This window comes from Eleginops maclovinus, chromosome 6 (assembly GCF_036324505.1).
Source record: "Eleginops maclovinus isolate JMC-PN-2008 ecotype Puerto Natales chromosome 6, JC_Emac_rtc_rv5, whole genome shotgun sequence".
NCBI lineage: Eukaryota > Metazoa > Chordata > Actinopteri > Perciformes > Eleginopidae > Eleginops > Eleginops maclovinus.
In genome coordinates, this window is record NC_086354.1 from 5,032,022 (window position 1) to 5,058,212 (window position 26,191).

Sequence of the window (26,191 nt, forward strand, 5' to 3'; positions counted from 1 at the left end):
TTCACCGGCTTACGTCGCTGTGTCCGTTTGTTTTGAGGAAAAGCATAGTTCAGTTTATAATTCGACTCAATAAAAAACAATAGATCTTACCGTAGAAACCTACTGCAAAGACCGTAACACCGTGATCAAATGCCATTTAACAATGTAACTCAACTCAGTGAGAGCCCCCAAAGGCAGGAAATGACATATTGTGTGTTTAATTTCCTATTTATGTTCACATATTACGTTTCATGTGACACAATGAGGTGTTTACATTGTTGTTCGGTTTATTTTATTAATTGATGTTACCTGTATAGAGTAACAGACTGGCGCGTGACAACCCCCTGACCGACACCGACAACGATCAGCTACGCCAAGTTTGTAACAGAGACCCGCTGTCTGAGATCACTGAGCAGGAGAAAGACTTCCTCTGGAGGCACAGGTAACGTGTTCTGTTATCTGGATGTTGAGACATTGTGGACTGTCATTTAAGACTGATCTATATGTCACTAAATGAATAACTAAATTATTCTCTCTTTCAACTATTTCAGACAAGACTGCGTCAACATGCCGGAGATCCTTCCCAAGATCCTCCTGGCTGTGAAATGGAACTCCAGAGATGAGATTGCACAGGTAAGCTCCGGTTTCTTCTGCTGACACGCCTTTATTTGAAGGACATCACGCCAGTGGCTCACTAATGCAAATCAGCTGATATTTACACAGATAGCACACAACGCTTGCAGTCAAACAGCTTTTTTTGCTCAGGAAGGTTCCCAGCAGAGCGAAGTGACCAGGATGTTTTTAAATGTCAGCCATGATAAGAATGGTTAGAATCCTCTAGATGATGGGGAAGTAGCTTCAATGCTTCCTTTTTATTATCTCTTTTAGCATAGGATACATCGGACCATCAGGTTACCAAAGGACAGGAGTTAATGCTGTCCCACAATTCCTTGCACTCACAACATTTAAAGTGACGCACCATTTGGCTTTTCACGGACACAAGCAACAAACATGGGTCTTCATAGTCATACTCATATTCCATCTTATGCCATAACTCGCCAAAGTGCTTGTGTTTTGAACTTTCAACAACATGTTAAACCAAAAGCCAAACAATGAACGTTTTGCTAGCAACTTTAAAATGACCAAATAACGTTAACAGTGTTAACTAAATGGGATGGTGTTTCTTAACCCATTTTTTTCCCAATATTTTTGATGCACAGTAATAGATTTGTAGGCCTAACAAGTTATGCTCATATTGCCTACAGTATTATTTATTCAAATAGTTGATTAATGCTAGTGAACGAGAGGGTGAGTGCTAGCAACCATTTGGTTTCACGTTCCTTTATTTTCATTCAAACCTTGGTGATGAGGGTATGAAGCCTGCATAAAACAAATTGATAAGAACTAGTAACTAGTCAAGTCAAAGTCAACTTTATTGTCAATCATTCAGTTTGTGTGTACAGACAGAGGGATCAAAATACTGTTTCCCACAATCCCGAGGATTAAAAAATACAAATTTATATTTAAAAACAGTCAATATGTACAAAATAACATTCACTTCAAAACGGATGTAGGTAGATATCTGTGACAGTCAAAAATGTGCATTAATGCAGCGTATAACATTTCTGGTGCTGGATGTGTGTGTTGGCTGTTAAAGTCCAGGTCCAATGGGGGCAGGGGGGAGGGTTCAGTCTCCTGAGAGCCTGGTGAAAAAGCTGTTTTTTTAATTGGATGGAGCTCGACCTCATGCTGCAGAACCTTCTCCCTGAAGTAGATGCAACTAGGTGCACCTCTGGTAGTCCGTTCACGTAAAATTTGAGTTTTCCCACAGCAAAAGCACATAAGTAACATCTTAACAAGTGATTCTCTGAGGACCGCTGTTGTCTTTTCCTAATTCCTGATGAATTCTCCTTCCCATCTTCTCTTAACCCCATGACCTTAATCCGTACGGTAAAGGCAAAGTGGTTAGGAAAAGACCTGATTTTTTGGACAATTTGACCGTCTCCACTGTATGTTGGAAGTCAATGTGTGTTCCTTTCCTTTCAGATGTACTGCCTCCTGAAGGACTGGCCTACCATCAAGCCGGAGCAGGCTATGGAGCTGCTGGATTGCAACTTCCCCGACCCTATGGTCCGAGACTTTGCCGTAAAGTGCCTTGACAAATATCTAACTGATGACAAACTCTCGCAGTACCTCATTCAACTTGTTCAGGTGTGTTGCGTCCTCGTCACACTTAACATTCCATCAAGTTTTATGTTCCATTTGATATACTGCAATTGGGTTTTTTTCTGTCAAACAATATTGTTGTTAAAGTATTTTCTCTGTTTTCTGTGCCCAGGTCCTAAAGTATGAGCAGTACCTTGACAACCCTCTTGCACGCTTCCTACTGAAAAAGGCATTAACCAATCAGAGGATAGGACATTTCTTCTTCTGGCATTTAAAGTGAGTTCATTAAAAAAAGGTCTTCTTTGACGAATTTGAAGCTGTGTGCGACTTGAAAGGTTAAACTGATGTTTGAATGTCACTTCATTGTCTGGTCTCCAATCACGTTGAACTCATTTCTGTGAAGACTGCTTTGGGTTTCATGTGCATCTGTGAGGAGGCTGAACATATTCTATGGAAGCCAGACGAGGCAAATAAGGAAAAACTATTCTGGTGATCCATTTTTTAAAGCTTTCTATAAATATTTGTTTCCATGTTTATGTCTTAGGAACCAGAGACAACACTTTTTTTTCCAAGGTGATTGTCTTAGCTTGTTTTGCCGTGGATCATTGATTGTTGTTTTAATACTCCTTTCAGTCACTAGAGGCATAGGTGCACCACATGTTCTGAAAATACATTCTTTTTTTATTTCAGATGAGCTTTCATTTATTCTTATACTATAAAATGAAGGTCCATTGTGTGTTAAAAGGAGTATAACAGCAAAAACCTGAGAATAATATCAAATAACTCGGAACACCAAAAATGCATGAGCAGTGGCTCAGTCAGTATGGACTTGAACTGGGAGCCGTAGGGTCGCTGGTTCAAGTTACCAAACAGAACTAAAATATGGAGTGTGGACTTGGAGCAGTCCTATTTCACTTCCTGGGCCCTGCCGTGGTGCTCTTGAGCAAGGCACCGGACACCCTCTGATTCTAATAAAATGAATCAAGGTATTTTTTTTACCCTTCTAAATTCGACCTGTTTTCACAGATGAATAAGAAAAGGATATAGGAAAATATTCTTCCTATATCAAACTATTTTCACTATTCCTAAGCTATACACATAGGAAAACAATATTTAGATCAAACTTAGAAAATGGATGAGCAAAATATGCGTCCCTTATTTGCATCTCAGGGCTTCCATACATTTCCCTTTAAGACACTGACAACCTCCCTGATGTTTATTTTTGTGTATTTGTGTGTGCAGGTCGGAGATGCACAACAAGACGGTGAGTCAGCGTTTCGGCCTGCTGCTGGAGTCGTACTGCCGGGCCTGTGGCATGTATCTGAAGCACCTGAGCAGACAGGTGGAGGCCATGGAGAAACTCATCAATCTCACTGACCTCCTCAAACAGGAGAAAAAAGATGAGGCGCAGAAGGTAAGCAGACAGCCGACAGCTGCTAATTCTGATCCACTGAATCCTTCAGTTGAATCTTTTTCAACATCCAAACCAATCAGGCCAAACAGACAGCAGACATCCAGACAGATTCTATTTTCAGTTTCCTGCTAAATGTCAACCAAACATTTCTGAAAATGGAAGTGAGTGCTCTTTATATTAGTTGCCATAGATTCATATGGACTATTCTTAAATGAAAGCTAGTTCTAGAGGTGGTAGATAACGAATAAACTCCATTGCATCTCAGCTTGTGCTACGTGGGATCGTTTGCTCGTTGTAAAGGATTATACCACGAACATCTTGTACAAATAGGAATTGGCTGGCGATTCTTTAAGCCGCCAGCATGAGACTCGCTTTGGTGTTCCGCTTCTTTCACGGCGTTCTCCCCCTCACACACACTCTGTCCTGGGAAAGTTGTGCTGTGAGTGAGCATGGATGCGTGTGGGACTCTTCTTTTTAAATGTCGACGGAAGCAGGGAACAAGGAAAAGACTCTGGACAGAGCGAAAAAAGTTGCAAAGCGAGTTTATACATGTTGACAAAGACAGTTAAATTAGACCCTTTGTTGTTCGGTGGTATATTTAAATACTAGAAGTTATGTTAAGAACTGACTTAATACGCAATTCCACATTCATTCATATAGTCAGTCTTAATAAATAAATAAAAAATAGATTAAAAAAACTAAAATAATAAATATGAAGTAACAAATACATCTCTTTGCATAAACTGCCTTAACAAAATAATTATCTATATATATATTACATAAATAATTAGTCAAACTCAATAATAAATGATGCATTACAAAACCAATCTGACACTCAACTACCTCAGGGTGTTCAGATTACCGGAATGATTGTGCTGGTAATGATCATGCATATCAAAGGGTTAAATCAAACAATTACATTAGATAAGACCAACAAGTGCTATAAAAGAAAATTGAAATGTTGTTTAGAAGCCATATTGCACGGTACATTAAACATCCTTTTCATTTCTACAATATTAGTACCATTACTGTCTGTATTGCTCGGAAAATGTGTAGGAAAATGTAAAGAGCAGCTGTAGAATCTAATGCTCCGTATTAGCATATTATACGTTTCTTATAAAACAGAGTTCAGTAGAAAAAGACCCATCTCCTATAATTGTGATCAAATGAAATCGTTCAGAGCACATCACCCCCATCCTTCTCTCACTCCACCGGCTCCCTGTAACCCACTGGATCAGCTACAAAGGCACACTCAAGTCTGGCAGCTCCAACTTCCTTGCTATTCCACGTATTCAGCATAGGAGACCGTGCTTCCTCCACCCTGGGCCTGTGGAATCACTCTCGGTTTTTAAGGAAAAGCCTGAACCGTTTAGAGCAGGGGTCCCCAAACCTTTTCCTGTGAGGGCCACATAACTTTTCCCTTCTCTGATGGGGGCCGGGGTCAGTTTGTAACAGAAACAGTGTGACGATCGCAGGGGTGCCTAACTGTACTGACGTTGAATTGTGAAAAACCTTGAGATGACGTTGTTTTTAAAGTGTGCTATACAAATGAAATGTATCATATATATATATATATATATAAGGTAAAGAAAATTGGAGTGTGTGTGTGTGGGGTGTTAAAGTCTAGGTCCAGTGGGGGCAGGGTGGAGAGAGAGTATCAAAATATCTCATTATTTATTTATTTATTATTTAAGAACTAAATACCACCAGCACAAATCTGCTTGGCTGCATCACCTCGTGCTACAGTGTCATCATTCTGCCGGGAAAAGCAGCAGCATGTGTTTATTAACTCCTACATGGGTTTCTCTCCTTTAAGGTTCAAATGAAGTTTCTGGTGGAGCAGATGAGAAGGCCTGACTACATGGACGCCCTGCAGAGCTTCACCTCCCCCCTGAATCCCGCACATCAGCTGGGAAACCTCCGGTACATCTCTCATCTTACTCTCCCCTTCAAAGCCTGGCATTTGCTATTAATATTTAAAATGTATCTGTTACTTTTCAAAAATATTTATCAATTGATTTTGTTTTTAAATCCACATGAAACACTCCTCACATAAATGAAACCCACTGCAACACTTTATATCTAAGAAGAGAATGTCACCTTAAAGCTGGTTCTCAGCTACTCCCTCCTCCTTTTTTTCCTGTTACTAAAACAGTGAGGAAGAACACCAGCAGCAAATGCCAGGAGTTGACTTTTCATTATAACTAATTATGGCTGCTATGTTAACGGCATGCCAAATTAATGAGAGCACAAAAGGCCAAATTGCTTCCTAAGTATGCCCGGTTACTGACAGGCAATGTAGCATTTAAAAGGCTATTATTTAAATGTGGTCTGGCACAGAGCTCGCTCCACCCTAAAGCTCCACAGCTACAGAAGCATCCCGACAGCACTAAGGTCAAAACAGCATCACAAGGTGTTTCAACCAGATTAGATAACAGACACTCAGCTGTCCTACAGACATGTGAACTCACCACAGACACTCGCCTCGTTAAAGAGGACATACTATCTCATTCTCAGGTTCATATTAGTATTCAGTGTCTCTACTGTGACATTTTTTAATTCTTCAATGTTCAAAAAGCTCTTTATTTTTCTCATACTGCCTGCCTCTTTTCACCCTCTGTCTGAAACCAGAGCCCAGTCTGCTCTGATTGGTTAGCTCTGTTGTGATTGGTCAACTGCTTAGAGCAGTCCCGCCTCTTAACAAATCAATTATAATGTGTTGGAGCGCTAGCCAATAGAAGCGCAAGTATTACGTTGTGAGGTTACTATGTTTGGGAAGTAAACAAAGGTGTCCAATGGAGGTGTTTAAGGCAGGAGGGGGCGAGAGAAACTCCCCCTTTGTTGACCATTTACTTTCACACAAACCTATATACCACACTACAGGGAAGGGAAAACCCCAAAAGTATAATAGGAACCTTTTATTGGACTCGCAGCAGTGCTTCGGTGCAGAATAAATCTGGGGAGAACTCTTTAGGATGTGGCACAATGTGCTCCTGGAGGACCCTAACCACAGAGGCAGTTTGGTGTGTTTGGACTCGCCCTATTTCTTTGTGGATGTGGACAAATGTTGTCATCACAATGCATCACAACTCAGCAAAATGCACTTGTGTGTAATGTACAGGTGCATAGTGTTCCCGTGGTTTTTGTTTTTACCTTGTTTGCTCCGTTTTTGCTTAGTTTTTCACCTCCTGCTTTTTTAAACATGTTTCGTAGATCATTTTTAACTGTACTCGCGTTGAATTGTGAAGCACCTTGAGATGACGTTGTTTTTAAAGTGTGCTATACAAATTAAATGTATTATTATTATGGTAAAGAAAATTGGATTGGGCACTATTTAAGAATGACCCGTATTTAAATACTGTTATATAAATACAGGTTATGTGTTACTGTCAATGGTGCCTAAATGAATGCATTAGCTTGCTAACTATCAAAGTCAACTTTATTGTCAATCTTTCAATTTGTGTGTACAGACCGAAAGTAAAAATATACAAATATATATAAAAATATGTATATACAAAGGGGCCTTGCACTCCTCCTTTCGCTTTAATGGCCTAATTTCTACATTTGGTGCTATATTTGGCGTTAAAACATACTTTTTTGCAGGGGATCCCGTTCAACAACTGTAGAAGCAATACTGATGTATTTATTGTTCTGAGTCAGGGCTCAAAAGCACAGGTTGCCTGGGCCCAGACCTTTAACTCGACCTACTCCATCAAGTTGACTGATCGGTCTGGCATTGTGACATGAAATAACAGCTTCTTGCTTGGAAAAACAATCCAGCCAACAATCGCTTTTGAGAACAAACTATAAGCCAATCAGCACCAAGGGCCAGACTGACGCTGTTGTCTAGCTGTGCAACTAAAGAACAGGACTCTGTCAGCTCTTGCACGGTGTTTCCAGTCAGCTCCATGGAGTGGGCGGATTCAAAGGTCCGGAGAGGGCAACTCAAACTCTTAAAACCCCAGGAGTACAGTATGTTGGCATGGCTACGCATCAGTGTCAATGTATAATGCTCAGGGGATTGTTTAGGGGAGATGGAAACTGAGTGTAATGAGTTGAATCAGGCGAGATGTACAGTATATGGTTTTTCTATCGTGTTCTTCCCTGTCACTGTTTCAGCCTGGAGGAATGCAGGATGATGTCATCAGCCAAGCGGCCTCTGTGGCTCAACTGGGAAAACCCGGACATGATGTCAGAGCTGCTCTTTCAGAACAACGAAATCATCTTCAAAAATGGAGATGGTGAGTTTAGTCTCTGTGTTTTCCCACCCTCTGCGTATCACACACACACAGATTTGGAAAAAGCTCCTGCTGAGCCTGCAACATAATTCACTCTAAGCCTGTGGGGCATATCATGGCACACAAACACAACCTCATCCATGTTCTGTTCACGGATTCCAAAAAAAAGAACAAGTCGCATTATCGGAGTGGCACTAACGGAGCGTTCTGCTGCACCATCTGTGACCAAAACTGCCTCTGACAGCTCCGCTCCATAATGTATGGTGGAGTGATCAAAGAGCACCTAATATTCACCTGACTGTCACCCACCTCCTCGTCTCCCTCTGTGCCCCAACAGATCTGAGGCAGGACATGCTGACGCTGCAGATCATTAGGATAATGGAGAACATCTGGCAGAACCAAGGCCTTGATCTCAGGTAGGCTCCACGCTTCGCCACGACAGCGAGGATGCAGGTGCACATTAAGCAGCCGCTGGATGCTTTCATGTCTCCGCACCTCCGTACCTGAATGCAGATTAGCAGCAAGCCACCTCGAGTCATGTAATATGAAGTCCATCACCGCCGCCCTAATTATTTTCTGGCCCCTCGTTATGTCTTCCTCTCCCAGGATGCTCCCGTACGGCTGCCTGTCAATTGGAGACTGCGTGGGCTTGATCGAGGTGGTGAGGAACTCTCACACCATCATGCAGATCCAGTGCAAAGGAGGCCTGAAGGGGGCGCTGCAGTTCAACAGCCACACGCTGCACCAGTGGCTCAAGGATAAGAACAAGGGGGAGATGTGAGTGGAGACAGCAGTGATTTATAGTCTGATCTGCAGGCTGTAGGGAGAGCTAGAGATAATGTAAAGACTAATGTGGAGACTTAGGGTGCGCTCACTCCTGCAGGGCGCTTCATTTGGGCCCAACCGAGGAGGAGGAAAGATGCTATGTGGCATTTTAATTCTGCTCCGGTTTAAGATATTATAAATGCACCAAGAGGACAGTACATTAAAGTATACAGACTGAGAGGTAGAGCATTAACAGTTAGTCAGGAAAATAATTATTTTGGCTACTTAGACATTTTTCATCCTAAAATGAAGCCTGGTAAATATGTAGATATCTCTTATTTTAGTCTGTTTCAAATCTTAAAAGGGAATAACTTTGGGTTTTTGGCCTGACAAGACATATAAACCTATATTCTTGTGCTTGGTGTGATTTATGCTTCTAAAGAAATGAGTGATTATAGGAATTATTAATTCCATTAGACGGCAAACCAACCGCCTCTCATGAATAATGACTCCCAGGTGTAGTAATGACTGAGTGCTTATTACTGCGGGATTGCTTTACCACAATATCTAATGTATTTAAGGACCCGACTCAGTACTATAAAGTTAAATAAAAGCACAATACCCATAATAACACATGCGTACATATTACCATGGTTACCAAATGAATTGTATTAATAAGTCATGCCTTGCACAGATCAAATGTACGATTGCTTTCTGAACAGATTTCCCAATCAGCAAATGGATTTATTTAAATTTTAGCATGGACATCATGCTAAATAAAGCATAATTTAAATATAATAATCAGGTTTTTTCTAGAAAAATATTGTATGAGTTATTGTCACTTCAAAATGACGGACACGCCCACTTTCCGGTGAAAATATTGCATTAGAGCAACGCTGAAATGAATAGTTTGTCTTAGAGCTGCTGAGTCATATATTGCACCTCAAACAACAAATAAATCCTGAGTTATGGTTTCTTTACTTTCTCTATAGAAAAAAGGAAAATAAAATAAACTAATTCAGAAATCTCAGTTTCCTTACCTGACACTCGTCCACCAAGACCCACCAGACATCCATCCCCGATTTATTCTCCGTAAAAACAGAGCTGTCTCTGCCATCTGACGAGACATTTGGCACAATTTTCATATTTCTGGAATAATTATACTGTTTTTGATGAACAATAGTATTGTTTTTTGGCATCACTTTAATATTTTACGGGGAAATCTGCATTTTGGTTTGAGGGTGCGGTGCCCCTGTTGCCTGGTCTAGGCAAAACCCTGGTAATAATAATAACAATAATAATATAATAGGTGTTATTTATAGAGTGCTTTTCAAGGTACTCAAAGACATTAATAAATTCATTAATAAAATTCACAAAAACAACAAAGCAGCTCTGATAAGGTTTTGTTTTTGGATTTGAATATAGACAGATTGTTAAAGTCATGAATGTGTTTGGAGTTCAAAAGAGAGGGGGCAGTTATGGAAAAATATTCAAATCTTTTTGCAGAGTTAGCTTGAATGCTGGAAGCAACATATTTTCCTTATTTTTATGGTAATGCATCAAGCCACTGACTAATTTCCTAGACTGAAATGTTTCCCATCTGTTGGATTTCTCAGGTACGACCAGGCTATAGATCTGTTCACGCGCTCGTGTGCGGGCTACTGTGTAGCCACATTCATCCTGGGCATAGGGGACAGACACAACAGCAACATCATGGTCAAAGATGACGGACAGGTAAAGATCTCATTCTGATAAGCTCTCAGTGTTATAAATTGCATCCCCTGTATTCCCCTCTTTAATTTCCTCATCTTCTTTCTCTCTCAGCTGTTCCACATAGACTTCGGTCATTTCCTCGACCACAAAAAGAAGAAGTTTGGCTACAAGAGAGAGCGCGTGCCCTTCGTGCTCACACAGGACTTCCTGATCGTCATCAGCAAAGGAACTCAAGAGTGCACCAAAACAAGGGAGTTTGAAAGGTAAGCAGACATTATCTGCCGATTGAAGAAAAAGTGATCTGTGACTCATGAGATACAGGTTTCCATTCTGAGCCAACACAACAGACATTATCATACCTAGAGAAATCAGTAGTTTTTACAAAGGTAAAAGTAGGTTTCATCAGGTCATGGTCCCCCCTTTTAGCATGACTGATTATTTGTGTTTTTATCTAGTTTAATTTCCCTTTTTCTTATGATAATTTATTGTTTTTAACTATATCTTTTAACTGGGTAAGGGTCTGAATCTTAAGATATCAAACAAAAACAAGTTAAGCAAATGTTAGCGGTTAGCTTGTAGCCCCTCCATCCTACATCCACTAAACCGCATCAACAAACCCTGATTTAAAGGAAACTGCTTTATTCAGGGTTATTAACGCTTTTACTCACCTGGTATGTTTGTTTGGATCAATAATAGACTTCTGCAGAAAATCCAGCTCCAAGACAAACCTCCTGAACAACAGAGGGCTGACTGCTATGAAGAAAATAAATGCCACCAAACTCTTTTGTTATTGTTTTGTTTTCTTAACTGTCCTACGTATGAGATTTGTAGAATATCCTGCACATCTGATTGTTTCCATATTATCCACGCTTATATCCATTTGTGTCATTATTTCCAGGTTCCAGGAAATGTGCTACAAGGCGTACCTGGCCATCCGGCAGCACGCCAACCTCTTCATCAACCTGTTCTCCATGATGCTGGGCTCCGGGATGCCCGAGCTGCAGTCCTTCGACGACATCGCCTACATCAGGAAGACCCTGGCTTTGGACAAGACGGAGCAGGAGGCCCTGGACTACTTCATGAAACAGATGAACGACGCTCACCACGGCGGCTGGACCACCAAGATGGACTGGATCTTCCACACCATCCGCCAGCACGCCATGAACTAAAGCAACACCAGAGAGGGCTGTGGCAACCTCTGCACACTGAGAACCAAAACAACATCGAGAAGAGAGGTGGTGTTCTGTCAGGGTGTGACTCTGAAGGTGAAATAAGGGTGCTCAGAAGGGACAATTTCAGGGACACCATGCCTAAACGCCCCTGTTCTACAGGTTTAGGAACTTCAGAAGGCAGGGTGGAGTTGTATTTCATCAGTCTTCTTCATAGGAACTAAGCAAGTGTAATGGACCTGGACAACGTTGGCCTTCTTCCTCGTGTGAACAAACTACCGGCAACATTTTATTTTTTTTATTTTATTTGTATTCCCTTTCGGTACATCTACAACCATCAGCATTAACACATTTAAGCCGCGAAAGCGTTGCTGCATTTCTACCATTAAAACCGAGAGCGTCATTCTACCATTGAAGCCGGGAAAGCGGATACGTCGTTTTCTGGTACAAGAGCTCTGTGGTATATTTTTGCATTAATTATCGGCCTCTTAGCTCAATGAAATGCATCAGAATATACACGTGGCATTGATTGGATTTTTTTCTAACAATCATGGCCGACTTAGACTACCGCGGAGGGAATTCTGAAGTTAGTGAAGGTAGGGATATTGACGATCTGCACAGCGCTGATGACATTACTGCTGACTACTTTGAACCCGTCGAAATGGTTAAGACGTATGTTTGAAGACGGCGACGATGATGACCATGAGTTTGAAGGTTTTGAAACCGAGTGGAGGACGGAGAATTACCACTCTAATCCACAGAGTTTTTTCAACCGCACCCCAGGGGGGAAAGTTGATTTACCTGCAGAGACCACTCATGAAAGCCACAGCTGTAAGCTCTCAAACACTTTTTGAATTTTGTTTCTATCTGCTACAGAGGCTGAGAAATCAATTAGTAGGCGTTGACACAATTGCTGAATTTCCAGAAACACTTCAGGTTTTAGGGGGTTCTTCTAAAATCGCCCATAGGTTTTCCAGGCATTTTTTCCAGGCATTTTAGGCCTAAATGGGTTAAGGAAGGAGCATCATGAAGCGGTGTACCTTGCTCACAGCCAGCTTTTTCTAAGATTTCCACTACCTATTTTGGGGATTTCACACACAGACTGAAAGGGGACGATAAGAAAAAAAACTCTACAACACTACGACAGGACTGACGAAGGACGCGTTGTTAAGCTAGCATTTAATGCTTCTGGTGCAAACTCAAATCCCATGGTCAGTTTGACCCCACAGTTTTGAATTGACGCTACAGAACAGACTTTTGTACAGCAGTATATCCATAGACTTGTATGCATTCAGTGCACATATTCCTTTTTTTTCCTACTGAGCCAAAGTACTACATGTGTAACCCCCCCCCCCCCATTACTCAGCAGTCTTATTGTGTGAACAAAAAAAAAATAGTCACTACTATTCCAAGCCTCTCGTGTGTACTCATAGCACTGATCTCCGCAGTATTTGTTTTTGTCTATCAGTATTATTCTGTGTCAGATGTCGAGGGAACTAATGTCCGTCAACCCCCCTCCCATGCAAACTGGGCGCAGACGGACCCGAGAAAGGATGGTACACATGTTGTGAGTTGTTGTCGAGCTGGTAAAAGGCGAGAGACGCGGAGGGAGACGTACAGTGCTGGGTCGCAGTGCTGCGCTGTTACACTATGCAAGTTATGTTATACAGTGGGGCAAAAAAGTATTTAGTCAGCCATCAATTGTGCAAGTTCTCCCATTTAAAAAGACGAGAGAGGCCTGTAATTTTTGTCATAGGTATGCCTCAACTATGAGAGACAAAATGAGAAAAATGTGATTTCCTGGATTGTTTCCCCCATTCTGTCTCTCATAGTTGATGTGTACCTATGATGAAAATTACAGGCCTCTCTCATCCATCCATCTTCTCCCGCTTTTCCGTCAGGGTCGCCGAGGTAACAGCTCCAGCAGAGAGCCCCAAACTTTCCTTTCCCTGGCCACCTCAACCAGCTCTGACTGGGGGATTCCAAGGCGCTCCCAGGCCAGTGAAGAGATATAATCCCTCCACCTGGTCCTAGGTCTACCCCTCGGTCTCTTCCCAGCTGGACGTGCCTGGAACACCTCCCTAGGGAGGCGCCCAGGTGGCATCCTCACTAGGTGCCCGAACCACCTCAACTGGCTCCTTTCAACGCGAAGGAGCAGCGGTTCTACTCCGAGTCCCTCCCGGATGACTGAACTTCTCACCTTATCCCTAAGGGAGATGCCAGCCACCCTGCGGAGAAATCCCATTTCGGCCGCTTGTATCTGCGATCTCGTTCTTTCGGTCATGACCCATCCTTCATGACCATAGGTGAGGGTAGGAACGAAGATGGCCCGGTAGACAGAGAGCTTTGCCTTCTGGCTCAGCTCTCTTTTCGTCACAACGGTGCGGCAAAGCGACTGCAGTACCGCTCCCGCTGCTCCGATTCTCCAGCCCACCTCACGCTCCATTGTTCCCTCACTCGAGAACAAGACCCCGAGATACTTGAACTCCTTCACTTAGGGTAAGGCTTCATTCCCTACCTGGAGTGGACAGTCCATCGGTTTCCTGCTGAGAACCATGGCCTCAGATTTGGAGGTGCTGATCCTCATCCCAGCCGCTTCACACTCGGCCGCGAACCGATCCAGTGAGTGCTGAAGGTCACAGACCGATGAAGCCATTAGGACCACATCATCTGCAAAAAGCAGTGGTGCAATCCTTAGCCCACCGAACTGCAAACCCCCTCCCCCACGACTACGCCTCGAAATCCTGTCCATGAATATCACAAACAGGATTGGTGACAAAGCGCAGCCCTGGCGGAGGCCAACCCTCACCGGAAAACGGTCCGACGTGCTGCCGAGAACCCGGACACAGCTCTCGCTTTGGGAGTACAGAGATTGGATGGCCCTGAGCAAAGACCCCCTCACCCCATACTCCCGCAGCACCTCCCACAGTATCTCCCTGGGAACCCGGTCATACGCCTTCTCCAAATCCACAAAGCACATGTAGACCGGATGAGCGTACTCCCAGGCCCCCTCCAGGATCCTTGCGAGAGTGAAAAGCTGGTCCGTCGTTCCACGACCAGGACGAAATCCGCATTGTTCCTCTTCAATCTGAGGTTCGACAATCGGCCGGACCCTCCTTTCCAGCACCTTAGAGTAAACTTTCCCGGGGAGGCTGAGTAATGTGATGCCTCTGTAATTGGCACACACCCTCCGATCCCCCTTTTTAAAGAGAGGAACCACCACCCCGGTCTGCCACTCCTTCGGTACTGAGGCCTCTCTCATCTTTTTAAATGGGAGAACTTGCACAATTGGTGACTGACTAAATACTTTTTTGCCCCACTGTATGTACGGAACGGAAGAGAAGAATATGTTGAAATGCTTTTAGAAAAAAAAAAAAAATGCTGCACTGTAACAGAATCGGCTGCTTCTTCCCTGAGAAAAAGGACTGAAAAACCCCGCCTTCTGACCCCTGCCTTCTCCGCTTCTCCTTACCGGGTTTTTATTCGGATCTTCGATTTTAAAGCCATCTGTAAAAATGTTAGAGTTTTGCTCCTGTCTTCTCGATCACACAAAAAGAAATATCAACGGATAATTTAAATGAGAATTTGACCCCAAAAATGGCCATTTGTTGATCAGTAACTCAACATGTGTTACCTTGAATTCTGGGAAATGTGGTATTTCCCGCATGCCTCCTCAGGTAACGAATAATCAAAGTCTTACTGAACAATTTTAAAATATATTTTCCTAAACTCTCACATATATCCAGTTATTATGCTAATTACACTAAAACTTTGGAATTTGAAGACAACAAAGGCCTTGGAAGTATTTGAAAATGTACATATGTTCATTAAAAGTGCTTGAATTGATCATTTCTTGTAAGAATAGAAAATTCAAGTTCTATTATTATTGTTATTTTTACAGTGAGCTTCCGTAGAATCTGCTTGATCTCATTGTAAACATTCTACCATTGTAACCCGTGTGTCAATCTATGGGTTGGTTTCTGGAATTTGAGGGGAATAGGGCCTGGAAAGTCCTTGAATGTTGAGAATTAGGTATATACACTTCCAGATAAATAGTGTTCAGGCAACTAACGCATTTGAGTGTGTTAAATAGTTTTACTAAAGAGAAGCAATCGGCATACATGCGCATAAATGAAACATGAGAGTTTGTAAACAGATGTCTTGATGTAGTTAGCTTTACCCCATTTCTATTCATCAAGGCTTTTTTAATTCTTCGTTAACAGTCGAGGCATGTGAGAAACACTTTTATTCAAGGTGACACGGGGTGAGTAACTGATACAGAGATGATGGTTTTTATGGGTGAAGTCTTCCTTTAAGACACACTCTTTCCAGATCGTGACATCCAGATGGAAAGAAGTAACCGAGGTGAATTCTTCTTTGAACCAAGTGTCTTCTTCCCTCCACTTTCCTATGATTGTCGCCCTCATGTATGGATGGTTGCAGGGTTCGCTGCACAGACACGTGTGTAAGAGGTCACTTAATGTTCCAGCTTTACCAAATGATACCCAACGGGCCGGTTTCCTGAACACTGGAGTCTGTGTGAAAGTCCAATTTTTTTTTTCTGTATGTGGGAACAGACTGCAAACTGCTCAGGAAACCGCCCCCTGCTGAGATGCTTCTGTACCGGCTACAGAGCAGTGGGCCGGACCCAGACACACACACAAAACAAAGACCCCATATACTTTATGGAAGAACTCTCTATTTCCCTTTGTAACGTTCTGTTTCTCACACTGCATTATGCATGAGGTCCTCGAATATCTACTTTTTATTTGTTGTTTTTTTTCTGTTGGTTGACCTGATGTTGTTTACTTGAATTTCATGTATAGAAATGACCTTGTTACTTGTGTGAGGTACAACAAAGTCACAATGAAGATAACCGAAAAAATGCTACATCATGTGCTTTCCTTGAATAACTACAGAGGTAATATATTTTTGTATTTTTAAAAATGTACGCAAACTCGTATAAATGTAACTGCTAACCAAAAGAAAAAGAAAAAAAAAAGAGGAGGCGGAGGAGGAATCATGCATCAATGTGCAACATCCTCACACAGAAGCTAGTAGGTTGAAATGAATGAGAGGAGGATATTCGAATGAAGGACGTCGGAGTACGGTCCTCACATCAAGTGGAGGTCTGTAAGCACAATACAGAGGAAGACGCTACCCTGCATGTTTTAAAAAAAAGATCCAGTCATGTGTTAGTTATATATCCATCTGTATATATCATTAAACCTTTTCAAATATTCGTTTTACTCATCCTCATATGTCTGATAAGAAACTGTATGCATTCATTTATTGTACTGTTGAATAAAAACATTGCTCCCTAAGGAGACAGATCTTAGTTTATTTATTATGATGCTTTTTAAACCGGTAAACAATTGTGAGTAATGTATAAGACACTTCATTTACATTATTGGGATAAAGCTACAACATTTCTTACATTTATGCAATTTTTTTGTTTCAATCTTCCCATAGTAAAACCCAAGACTTGATGAACTGGACTGGTATGTATGTGAAAAAAAAGGGAGGCTGGAAAGCTATAAATGACATTTAAAGAGAGGTTTTAGTGCATGTAAATGGTCTGCAAAGGCTTAAATCAATGTGGTCCCTCCAGTGTCTCTCTCCCACACACTGAACAGTTTCTTCCCCTCTGCTACTGGCCTCATCCAAAACACCCGGGACCCCCACTGTCACTGACTCCCCCCCCCCAGAAATAAATGTGTAAAACCTGCACGTTTCACATTTCTTCCCCACACTCGACTTTAAAATCAGCACAGCTCTCCACTTTAAATACAGTGTATAGTATTTCATATGTAAATATTGTTAATTTGTTATAATAGTCTTAAAATCGTTTTTTTAAATAGCAGTCATAACAGTCCTTTTTTTATTTTATTTTTTATATTATTCTTTCCTTGTCTTTGTACTCACAACATCTACTAAGCAAATTCCTGGCATGTGTAAACCTACTTAAAACGGATCATTTCTAAATGATGCATTGAATCAGCCAATAGGAGGTTCATACAACCGTGATGCTATGAAGTAATGAATTCACTGTAGAAAGAAACGTTTGCCATGTTTTTCTGAATGTATTATCATCCCAAAGTTCTTGTAACGGGAAAAATAAATGTTCTCTTGTTCATACAAATAACGAGATGCCTCAAAAACCAAAGACAAGCTCTCAATTCGATGGAAGCAAACATGTCTTTATAATGTGTCCGCTGCACTATTTCGTATTGCTCTTAACCTCTTTCATTTTTGTAAAGCACTCTGAATTGCATTGTGTTGAAAGGAGCTTTATGAATACACTCGCCTTGCCTTTATGTCTGAACAACTGCAAAGCCCTGGAGTGCCTGCGCAACGTCCAAGGTATACCATTATTAATAGACATGAGTATCTTCCAGTGTCTCAAACCTAAACCAAAGAAAGAAATCTAGCTCTGGATTTTATTTCAGTGAAAACCGTTGTCAGAATTCTTATACAGCAGTCATGTAAATTTAGAAACACAACGGTCCTTTTTTAAACATTACTACGCTCCAGTATTGACATTATGCAGTATGTGCTTCGATATAGTGACGCATGCCTTTATAGTTATTTGGCTAATATCACAGCTGCTCCTGCTTCGGTTTTAAATTCCTGTCAGGATTATATATATTTTTCTTGTTAAATGAGTGTGTGTCTGCCTCTGTGCATGTACCACAGTATCCGCTGGTCACTCCTAAGTGAGCTCAGAAACCTCTGGAGTTCTCTAAATTAATTTGGGAGCTGTGATTAATTCTTTACACTTAACATTTCTCTGCACAGCACTGGAGAATAAGGCTAGAATATATAAAAGTCTGTCTTGGATTTGTGACACCCTCGAGACTGTAAGCCCTGGATCACATCATATAAATGTTGCTACAGTGTATTGACCTTCGGTTTGGCATTTTTGAACAAACGCTGGATTTGTATATAATATATATTGTGGTACATTGTGCACATACAGTATTTACATGAGCTTCTTATGTTATATTATTGTAATTCTAATTTTATCGGAGATTCTTACTATAACTTGTCATGTTTGAATACAGTTTTGGTTCTGTCTTTTACATTTGTGTTGGTCATTCTGACCTTAAACTTTAGTGTGTTTATACTGTACATCTTTTTAAAAATATTTTAATTGGACATACTTTTCTTTTTAAAATGTTTTTATTTATATAAATATTTTTCAAATTGTTTTGATTAGAAATGTTAGCTTCGGATCTTTATGTCAATATTTGTATTTAATTTTTTTATATTATAATGGACCATTCTTTTCTTATGTTTAAATAATAATATAATATTTTTGCTCTATTTCTTTTATTTACATCAGATATACTTTAACTTTTTAGTTTATTTAAATATAATATTTTATTTCTTTTATATACATTCATTGTTTTACAATGTGCACATTGTAACTTAAGCTTCTTGTTTTTATTTTATGATTTGAATTATATTCTTTATATTTTATTTCACATCCCCACTTCAACCTTTACTCTGTGTATGCATGGGTATTTTTTTGTATTGGACATTCTTACTTTAACCTGTTTATAATTTAGAAATATCATTATAATATAATCATAATAATATTATTTAAAATACATATATTTGCACGTTCCCTCTTAAACCCCTTATGTTTACAAACATATTTTGTATCTATTTTTAAAATACATTCTAAAATGGAGCAACTATCATTAACCCAATTAACCTCAGGAGAGATAACATTTTCTGATGCTGCTGTCAGGAAGGCGTCTGGGTGCTGGACCTGCGCAGCAGTCTGTACAGTTTTCCCTGAGTATATCTAGATGTGAGCCGGCCCTCTGCAGCCTGACTGCTTATCTCCGAGGAGAGGTGGACTAAGCACTGCGTCAGCTTCACCAGCCCCACAAGCAGAACGCCGCCTCCCAGCATCAGGCCGGGCCACAGTAGGGTGAACAGAGCGATCCTCAGGGTGAACTTCCTGTTTAGGATGACGTCCCCGGGGTGCCCCGTGGGGTCAGCAATGCACGACGAGGTGATCCCCTTCTGACTGTCCAAGCTGCTCTTCACTTTCAGGACTTCATCCTCCAGTTCCGCTCTGTCCATCTGACATTTGGGTACGTAAAAACACTGAGAAAGAAAAAGATGTTTCAAGTGTAATTTTTTGTCAAGGGGCCTTCTTGATACAGTCGGCTGATTGCAATCAGGGAGACGAGCCGCAAGGTTCTTTTTGATTGAGTATTTTTATGTTAAAAAAGAAACGTGTGCAGAACTGGTACAGAATTGTCTTTCCCATAATTCCTTTGGATGGGGCAGAAGTGCTGCATGAGAGGGTCTCCGAATAATATCTGCTGTTTTAATCTGAGGAGTTTTCCATCCTGTCAGCTAGTTCGGCTTTTTACTTTCACTTCCTTCTCAGAAGCTTGCTAATGTCCTTGCTTAGATGCCTAACATAAAGATATACTACACAGAGTAGTCCTTCATGTAAGTTGTAGCACATAGTCATTAAGTCTTAATGCTCAATTCCACTATGCTATAGTCTGGGTGGAATCTACGGTGGCTGACAGGTGCCAACGCGTTTTTCTTATTTTCTTTTTAACTTAAGCATACTGTATGTAAACTGTATGAAAGTAATTCATTAATGACAATCCATCCTATCCTATATCTAATAGTGACATTTCAAATGTGTTCTATATTTGTTTATACTGTGGACGACAGGTGTAAACACGTTACAATGGTCAAAACATTTCCATTAGGAGAAACACACTGCAGTTTTAAGAATGGTGCAAATAAAAAAACATGAATACGTGCTAAATGCTAAAACACATGCAAAAGAAGAAACATCTTCTCCAACTTGACAACACATGCACAGCGTTTGCTCAAAGCACAACAAAACCGAGAAGTGGACACAAAAAAGTAATGCACAAGCCTTGTTGATGTTTGGAGAATATACATTTGGCCAACTATGTAAAATGTAAGTTTTATAGGGTTATTTTGACTGTGATCTCATGATGCCTTAGGGCAGAGGTCTTCAACAGGGGGGTCGCGACCCCCAGGGGGTCCGCGGAGGTACTGCAGGGGGGTCGCGAAATCTTTGGTTGATTAGACAATTTTTTATATATATATATTTTTTTTACAAACCGTTTTTTCCCACAAATTGCAATGTCTTTAAATGCACAACACAAATCCAAAATATTATAGCGAACGGAAAAATGGAGGCAGATGTGCCAATCACGAGGCCGTGTGACACACGCTGGCTCATAGACATAATATTATGTACGTTCAGACACATATATGACACAAAACCACTCACCCAGTTCTGGATCTCTTGCCAGAAAGACTTTCCGCAATTGGCAGGAAAAGCCATGATGAGCCTTTTGCCCTCTGCCACAACCTATCTTTGCGAAAGTGGATTTTCCTCACTGACTTACTTGAAAAACAAATACAGGTCAAGGCTGCAGCCTGAGGCTGATATGACCCTCTGCCTGACAACCTCCATCCGTCCAAGGCTGGATCAGCTGTGTGCTGCTCATCAGGGTCAGACATCTCACTGATGTGAGAGTACGTGTGCCATCCACAGATGGTTTGAGGATTCATTGTCCCATCTACATGCATGTTTAGTGTTAAAATCTCATAGCGCAGTGTTTGTTTATAAATGACAGTGGCACAGCCACTCTGCACCTTGCACTTGTTTAAAGTTCAAACTTTTATTGTGATTTATTTTAATAGCCCTGTGTTGTGTGCAAGATATATGTTCATAAATGGCAGTGGTACGGCCACACTGTACCTTGCACTTGTTTAAAATAAAAACATGAATATATTAACCTGTGTATTATTTGAATAGCTTAGTATTGAATGTACAATAACAGTATCTATGTTTACACACTGCACTAGGCCCCGTTTAATATAAAACACAATTGTATGCCATATTAATAGTAGGGGGTCCCTGCTCCAACTCTCCATCAGTTTGGGGGTCCCTGGCCTGAAAAACGTTGAAGACCCCTGCCTTAGGGTATTATTGCAGCTAGCTAACGTAGCTTACCTAGTCATTTTAATGATACTGACAAAACACAAACAATTATGAAACAGGCTAAATCTGCGAGAGGGAAAGCTGGCCAACATTATAATCCCTGAAAGTTAACAAGCGCTCCGGTCCCAGCTGTGTGCATCACTTTTTAGTGTCCCAGTTTTTGTTGTTTTTTGAGCTTCTTACAGCGTTTTTGGATTTGCTGCGTTTTTATTATACAGCGTTTAGTTTATGCAACACTTTTATGAAACGATGCCCATGTTTTTTTGTTCATATGTGATTTTTTTTATCTGCATAGTTTTTTCAACTTGTTTCAGAATCAGATCCAATCCCCCCATGCATTAAGTTGAAGGGTAGGACTTCAAACCTGGAGTTGACTGACATAAAACTATACCTCAGGAGCGAGGAGGACAGACTCCTCGTCAAAGTGGAGGGAAGCCATCTGATTGGAGTCGCTGAGGTTCACCGTCACCCTGAGGCACGGTACGGTGCTCACACCTCTGCAGTCCACCCACTCCTCCAGGATGTCAGCCTGCAGCAGCACACAGCGGGCCCTCTCCTCCCAGTTACTGGAAAACAAAGGAAGGAACAGCTCCAGTACCCTCAGATAAACAGACTCACACCAGAAAGGCAGTGTCTTCATTTTTGTGTGTTTTTATTTGTCTTTTTATTCTGTTGTAAGAAATTGCATGGAAGCCCATTTCTTCCAAAAAAAAATTGATTAAACTTATGCATTATGACACTTAACACTCACAATGATAACATACTTACTAAGTGCTTTTATTTTTTACATGTCTAACTTTACATTTTATTTAAACATGCTTCACATAGCAACACTTGTCTTTTGGTCGCTTTGGTCAAAGCTGAAATATCTAAACAACTCAACTATTGATTTTTAGCATACACAGAGGACGAACCTGGACCTTTCTTCCAGCCTCATAGGTCAACATCGTGACATGCATGAGATAGTTTGCCATTACATGTTTTACACATGTGCCTTTTATTCCTTAAAGTATTTTAGTTTAGACAACAAACAAAATAATCGACTGCAAATGTTATATGTCAAAAAGCACATGATATTCTGCCATTGTCAATGATTCATCATCAGCAACTACCTGTTGACATAAGGTTTGACCATAGTGATGCAGACCACAAAGAACATCAGCACAGAGAAGGCCATCATGGCGAAGCCCAGCAGGATGGCTCGGTCCTCCCCAACACTCGACACCGGAGTCTGGGTCCTAGCTCGCTGCTGCCCCCCCCGCACATCCAGCCCTCTGCTCCACTCCTGCTCCTGTGCTGCTGCTGTGTGGACCAGCTCTCTGTTTCTCACACATAATCAGACACATACACACACACAAACACATGTGCACAGACCCCAGTGATGTAACGATTTTATCCAGCAGTGATACAAATTAGATTTTTGATTCAAGGCTTCAACAATTGTACGACTAAAATGGATTTGGTTGATTTGATAAATTTGTCTATTCAAACAACATGATTCCCCTTCTGGGCTGAACATATATGATTGAAGTAGTTTTCAATTTTGGAAATAAGGCACATCTAAACATTTTAGATATCTTGCACCGGGATTTTCTCTTTTTCCATTTACCTTTTCAAGAAAAAGATAGCTAAATAAGATAAACAATCTTAATTAAGCTTACTAAATAGAGTTCAGTTGGTAGTGTTTCAATGAGAAAGTACTTTAAAGGAGGACACTGACAAATTCATATTTTCCATGTTTTTGAGAGAGCAGCTCTTTGCGGCTAAAGCTTTGCACAGTGGTGCTTTGGGCTAAATGCTAAAGTTGGCATGCTAACATGCTCCCAATAACAATGCTAACCCACTCTTCTTTAGCAGGTAGAATGTTTACTATTTCCCAACATGAAAAAGGTATCCCCTTCTTGAAGGAGTTGTGAATCTACTGTAGAAATGAGGATTTCTTGAGCTAGTTAACATAGCTTAGCTTAGAGAAGCGTGCAATTGCTGTTTAAATCCCACTCTGCCACAAGCCTCTCTTTTAGGAGTATTTACACACTTCCTTTTGGGTGGTTATACAGTAGAAAGAAAATAATTCCTTTATTTAACTCCTTACAACAAGTCTGTGGATTATCATAAGTAACAGGATCATGATTCTTTTGAAAAGGCATTGCTGTTGAGTTTTCAAATGTTTTTTTTGTGTGGTGCTATTAGCGTCACCAGCCGAGTTCCATAGTTTCATTATACTTAAGGAGAGGTGAGCATCTTTCCGGTCAATATCTCCAACATTCAGCAACTAATACTAAATCCAGAGTTGATAAAATCACTACAGCTAAGAGGACAAATCTGAACTTCTCTTTAATTATCTTTATCTGTAAGATGTCCCTTTAATGCAATATTAATACTTCTTTTTTTTGACAATCCAAACTTTTAAGATCTGGCTTTTCTGACACATTTAGTTTAATGACACCTGCTAGTAATTGTTCAACAGTTCTAAGTCTTATGTGAATCTTTGTTTAAACTTCAACGTATTAACTCCCCGCAGGGTTTTTCAGTCCTTGTTGCAAGACTCTCCTACCGTGTCTGCCGCCTTCGAGCACCCTGCAGGTTGATATTGATGGGGATGGTGAACGACCTCCGGGGAGAAGCTGTGTTCAAGAACATTCCCACTCCTCTCTTTGTCTCAGACACCTCCCAGCCCAATGTACGATCACCTAACAAGCTGCTAACTATCTGAAAGTCAAATGTCCTGCCAACGATCTTCCACTGTAGCGTGCCAGATGACTGACCAGATTGCGGTTTGTTCACTGGGGGACATCCTGTTGTTTACCAAGGCTCAAAGGTAACTGCAACAACACCTTCCACCCTCCTGTGTGTTTCTATAGAGACCAGCACAGGTAAGGCAGGTAGGATGCTAATGACCTCTCAGTGGGCCTGTGACGCTCAGCTGCATGTAGCAGTTTGTCATGGAAAAACTGAACAAATCCCTTCTTGATCGCCGGTTACATCATTTAATTTGATTACTTGTAAATCCTCCCACTGTGGGCCCTCCCTCTGAGGCTCACAGTTGTGAAATAGAAACATATATTTTAAAAATGTCTAGTAGTACTATATGACTAGAAGAAGACAGAACTGAATATCCCAGCCTCGAGACTCTAAATAATATCACAGCAAACATTTTGGTTGAAAAATAGTAATACTGTAATATTGTCTTTTTGACTTATTTCCACCTATTTCAATAAAGTAGTTTTCCTGTAGCATTTTTTATTTATTCTAAACATGTTCAGAAAGAGTACAAGTTAATAATTAAAAACAAAAACAAAGTTCAGGTTCATATTTGTATTTAGTGTCTCTACTGGGACATGTCTCCATGCTTTAATGTTCAGAAAGCTCTTTATTGTTCTCATACTGCCTGTGCTGCAGCACCTTTCTCCCTCCGTCTGAAACCAGAGCCCAGTCTGCTCTGATTGGTTAGCGGGCCGGCTCTGTTGTGATTGGTGAACCACTTAGAAATGTTTGCCCCTTAGCCTATCAGATATCACATACAATGTGTTAGAGCAGTAGCCAGTAGTTGCATAGTGATGTCACTATGTAAAAAAGTGCCATTATATGACAAATTAACCTTCTTCACACACATTTACATTAGGCCGACAACTAACAATTATGAAATATTTCATCATTGTTTCCTTCTTTTATCTTGCCCAATTGTTGGGTCTCTAAAATATCTATACAATGTATTTAAATGCCTTTTTTTTTGGGTCCAAACCCCAAATAAACAGGGGAAAGCAGGAAATCTCTTTATTTTGAACAAAAGCTTCATTTCATGATTTTTTTGCATGAAATTGTACCTTTTACTGTAACAAATAATGATCCAAACATGTGTGATCTGCCACATTTCCTTTCCTGCAGGCCTGTTTGAGCAGAAACCTCTCAGATCGTCCCCGCACCGTGTGACAGGAGTGCAAGATGCTGAGCGAGTGTATTTGCGTTATTCAAACACTCAAACACCCTGTATTATTTATGGGTTTCTGGAAAAACACATGGAGGTATTAACGTGGTGACAGTTCTGTTTATTATAACAAGCCCAGGGCTAGGAGAAGCACAGCAGCTTGAAAATCGAGCCACCGGTTCAATAAAACAGACAGCGCTGTCATACCTAATTTATTCACTATTTAATACAATACAGCGTTGCGTTTTGGGGGAATATTTCCCATAACCTTTTACTGCACATTGGAGGGTACGGCTTTACACAGTTTATCGGATTCCACCCATACCTTTTTATTACTGTGTGTGATGTATGGTGTTTGTGAATAACCGAGTCTCTTTTGTACGAAGTTCCTCTCAGTTTTAACCTACAGGAGGGCAGATAAGCCTGGCACACTTCCTCACTTCTTCACAGCAGTGGTAGCATCAAGTGCTTTTGATGAAACCGGAGAAAACACCATTAAATATTGAAGAAGCTCAGTGCACTTTACCCCACCTGGTAACTCGAGACATTGCCCTGACCGTGAGGCTGACAGCGTGGCGCGCTGCTCCTCCGACGTGCCTCAAACAGAATTCCATTTTCAACATAAATGCCTAATGGGAACATCTCAAACTGGACTGGGTTGTTGTCTCCGCAGGTTTTATATATTCTGTTTTCATGTCTCGCCCCCGCTGAGCCTCGTGTGATGTCACTTTTCAAAGAAGTTCTGAAATGACCTCGCACAATGGCGGGACAAATTCCTCACAGTTTCCCGGTCTGTGGTTG

General features: G+C 41.0%; 2 protein-coding genes across 2 annotated transcripts in view; one reads left to right on the forward strand and one right to left on the reverse strand.

The window, feature by feature from the left end:
- The window catches only part of LOC134866128 (phosphatidylinositol 4,5-bisphosphate 3-kinase catalytic subunit alpha isoform), a 29,328-nt gene extending 12,546 nt beyond the window's left edge, over positions 1-16,782 (forward strand). Inside the window, exons 10-21 of the mRNA XM_063886113.1 lie at positions 297-421; positions 531-612; positions 2,026-2,190; positions 2,318-2,421; positions 3,388-3,559; positions 5,376-5,482; positions 7,679-7,800; positions 8,135-8,213; positions 8,404-8,574; positions 10,179-10,296; positions 10,387-10,538; positions 11,174-16,782. Of these exons, the coding sequence (XP_063742183.1) occupies positions 297-421; positions 531-612; positions 2,026-2,190; positions 2,318-2,421; positions 3,388-3,559; positions 5,376-5,482; positions 7,679-7,800; positions 8,135-8,213; positions 8,404-8,574; positions 10,179-10,296; positions 10,387-10,538; positions 11,174-11,444 (1,668 nt within the window). The 3' untranslated portion in view covers positions 11,445-16,782. The remainder of the gene's footprint in view (positions 1-296; positions 422-530; positions 613-2,025; positions 2,191-2,317; positions 2,422-3,387; positions 3,560-5,375; positions 5,483-7,678; positions 7,801-8,134; positions 8,214-8,403; positions 8,575-10,178; positions 10,297-10,386; positions 10,539-11,173) is intronic.
- Positions 16,783-19,196: 2,414 nt separating this feature from the next.
- On the reverse strand, positions 19,197-24,105 carry kcnmb3 (potassium calcium-activated channel subfamily M regulatory beta subunit 3). The gene is made up of 4 exons (XM_063886711.1): positions 24,020-24,105; positions 22,578-22,784; positions 21,857-22,031; positions 19,197-19,565 (listed from the first exon to the last, which is right to left on the reverse strand). The coding sequence occupies exons 1-4, from the start codon at positions 24,103-24,105 to the stop codon at positions 19,197-19,199; spliced, it is 837 nt and encodes a 278-aa protein (XP_063742781.1).
- Between the last annotated feature and the right edge of the window lie 2,086 nt (positions 24,106-26,191).

Bases quoted from the DNA above. Each gene is read 5' to 3' on its own strand.
- kcnmb3 (XM_063886711.1), bottom strand. From the start codon at position 24,105: ATGTTCTTGAACACAGCTTCTCCCCGGAGGTCGTTCACCATCCCCATC. The intron at 22,785-24,019 runs GTAGGAGAGTCT...TGTGAGAAACAG, and splicing joins GCTCGAAGGCGGCAGACACG to AGAGCTGGTCCACACAGCAG. The intron at 19,566-21,856 runs GTATAGTTTTAT...TTTCTTTCTCAG, and splicing joins CTGTCCTCCTCGCTCCTGAG to TGTTTTTACGTACCCAAATG.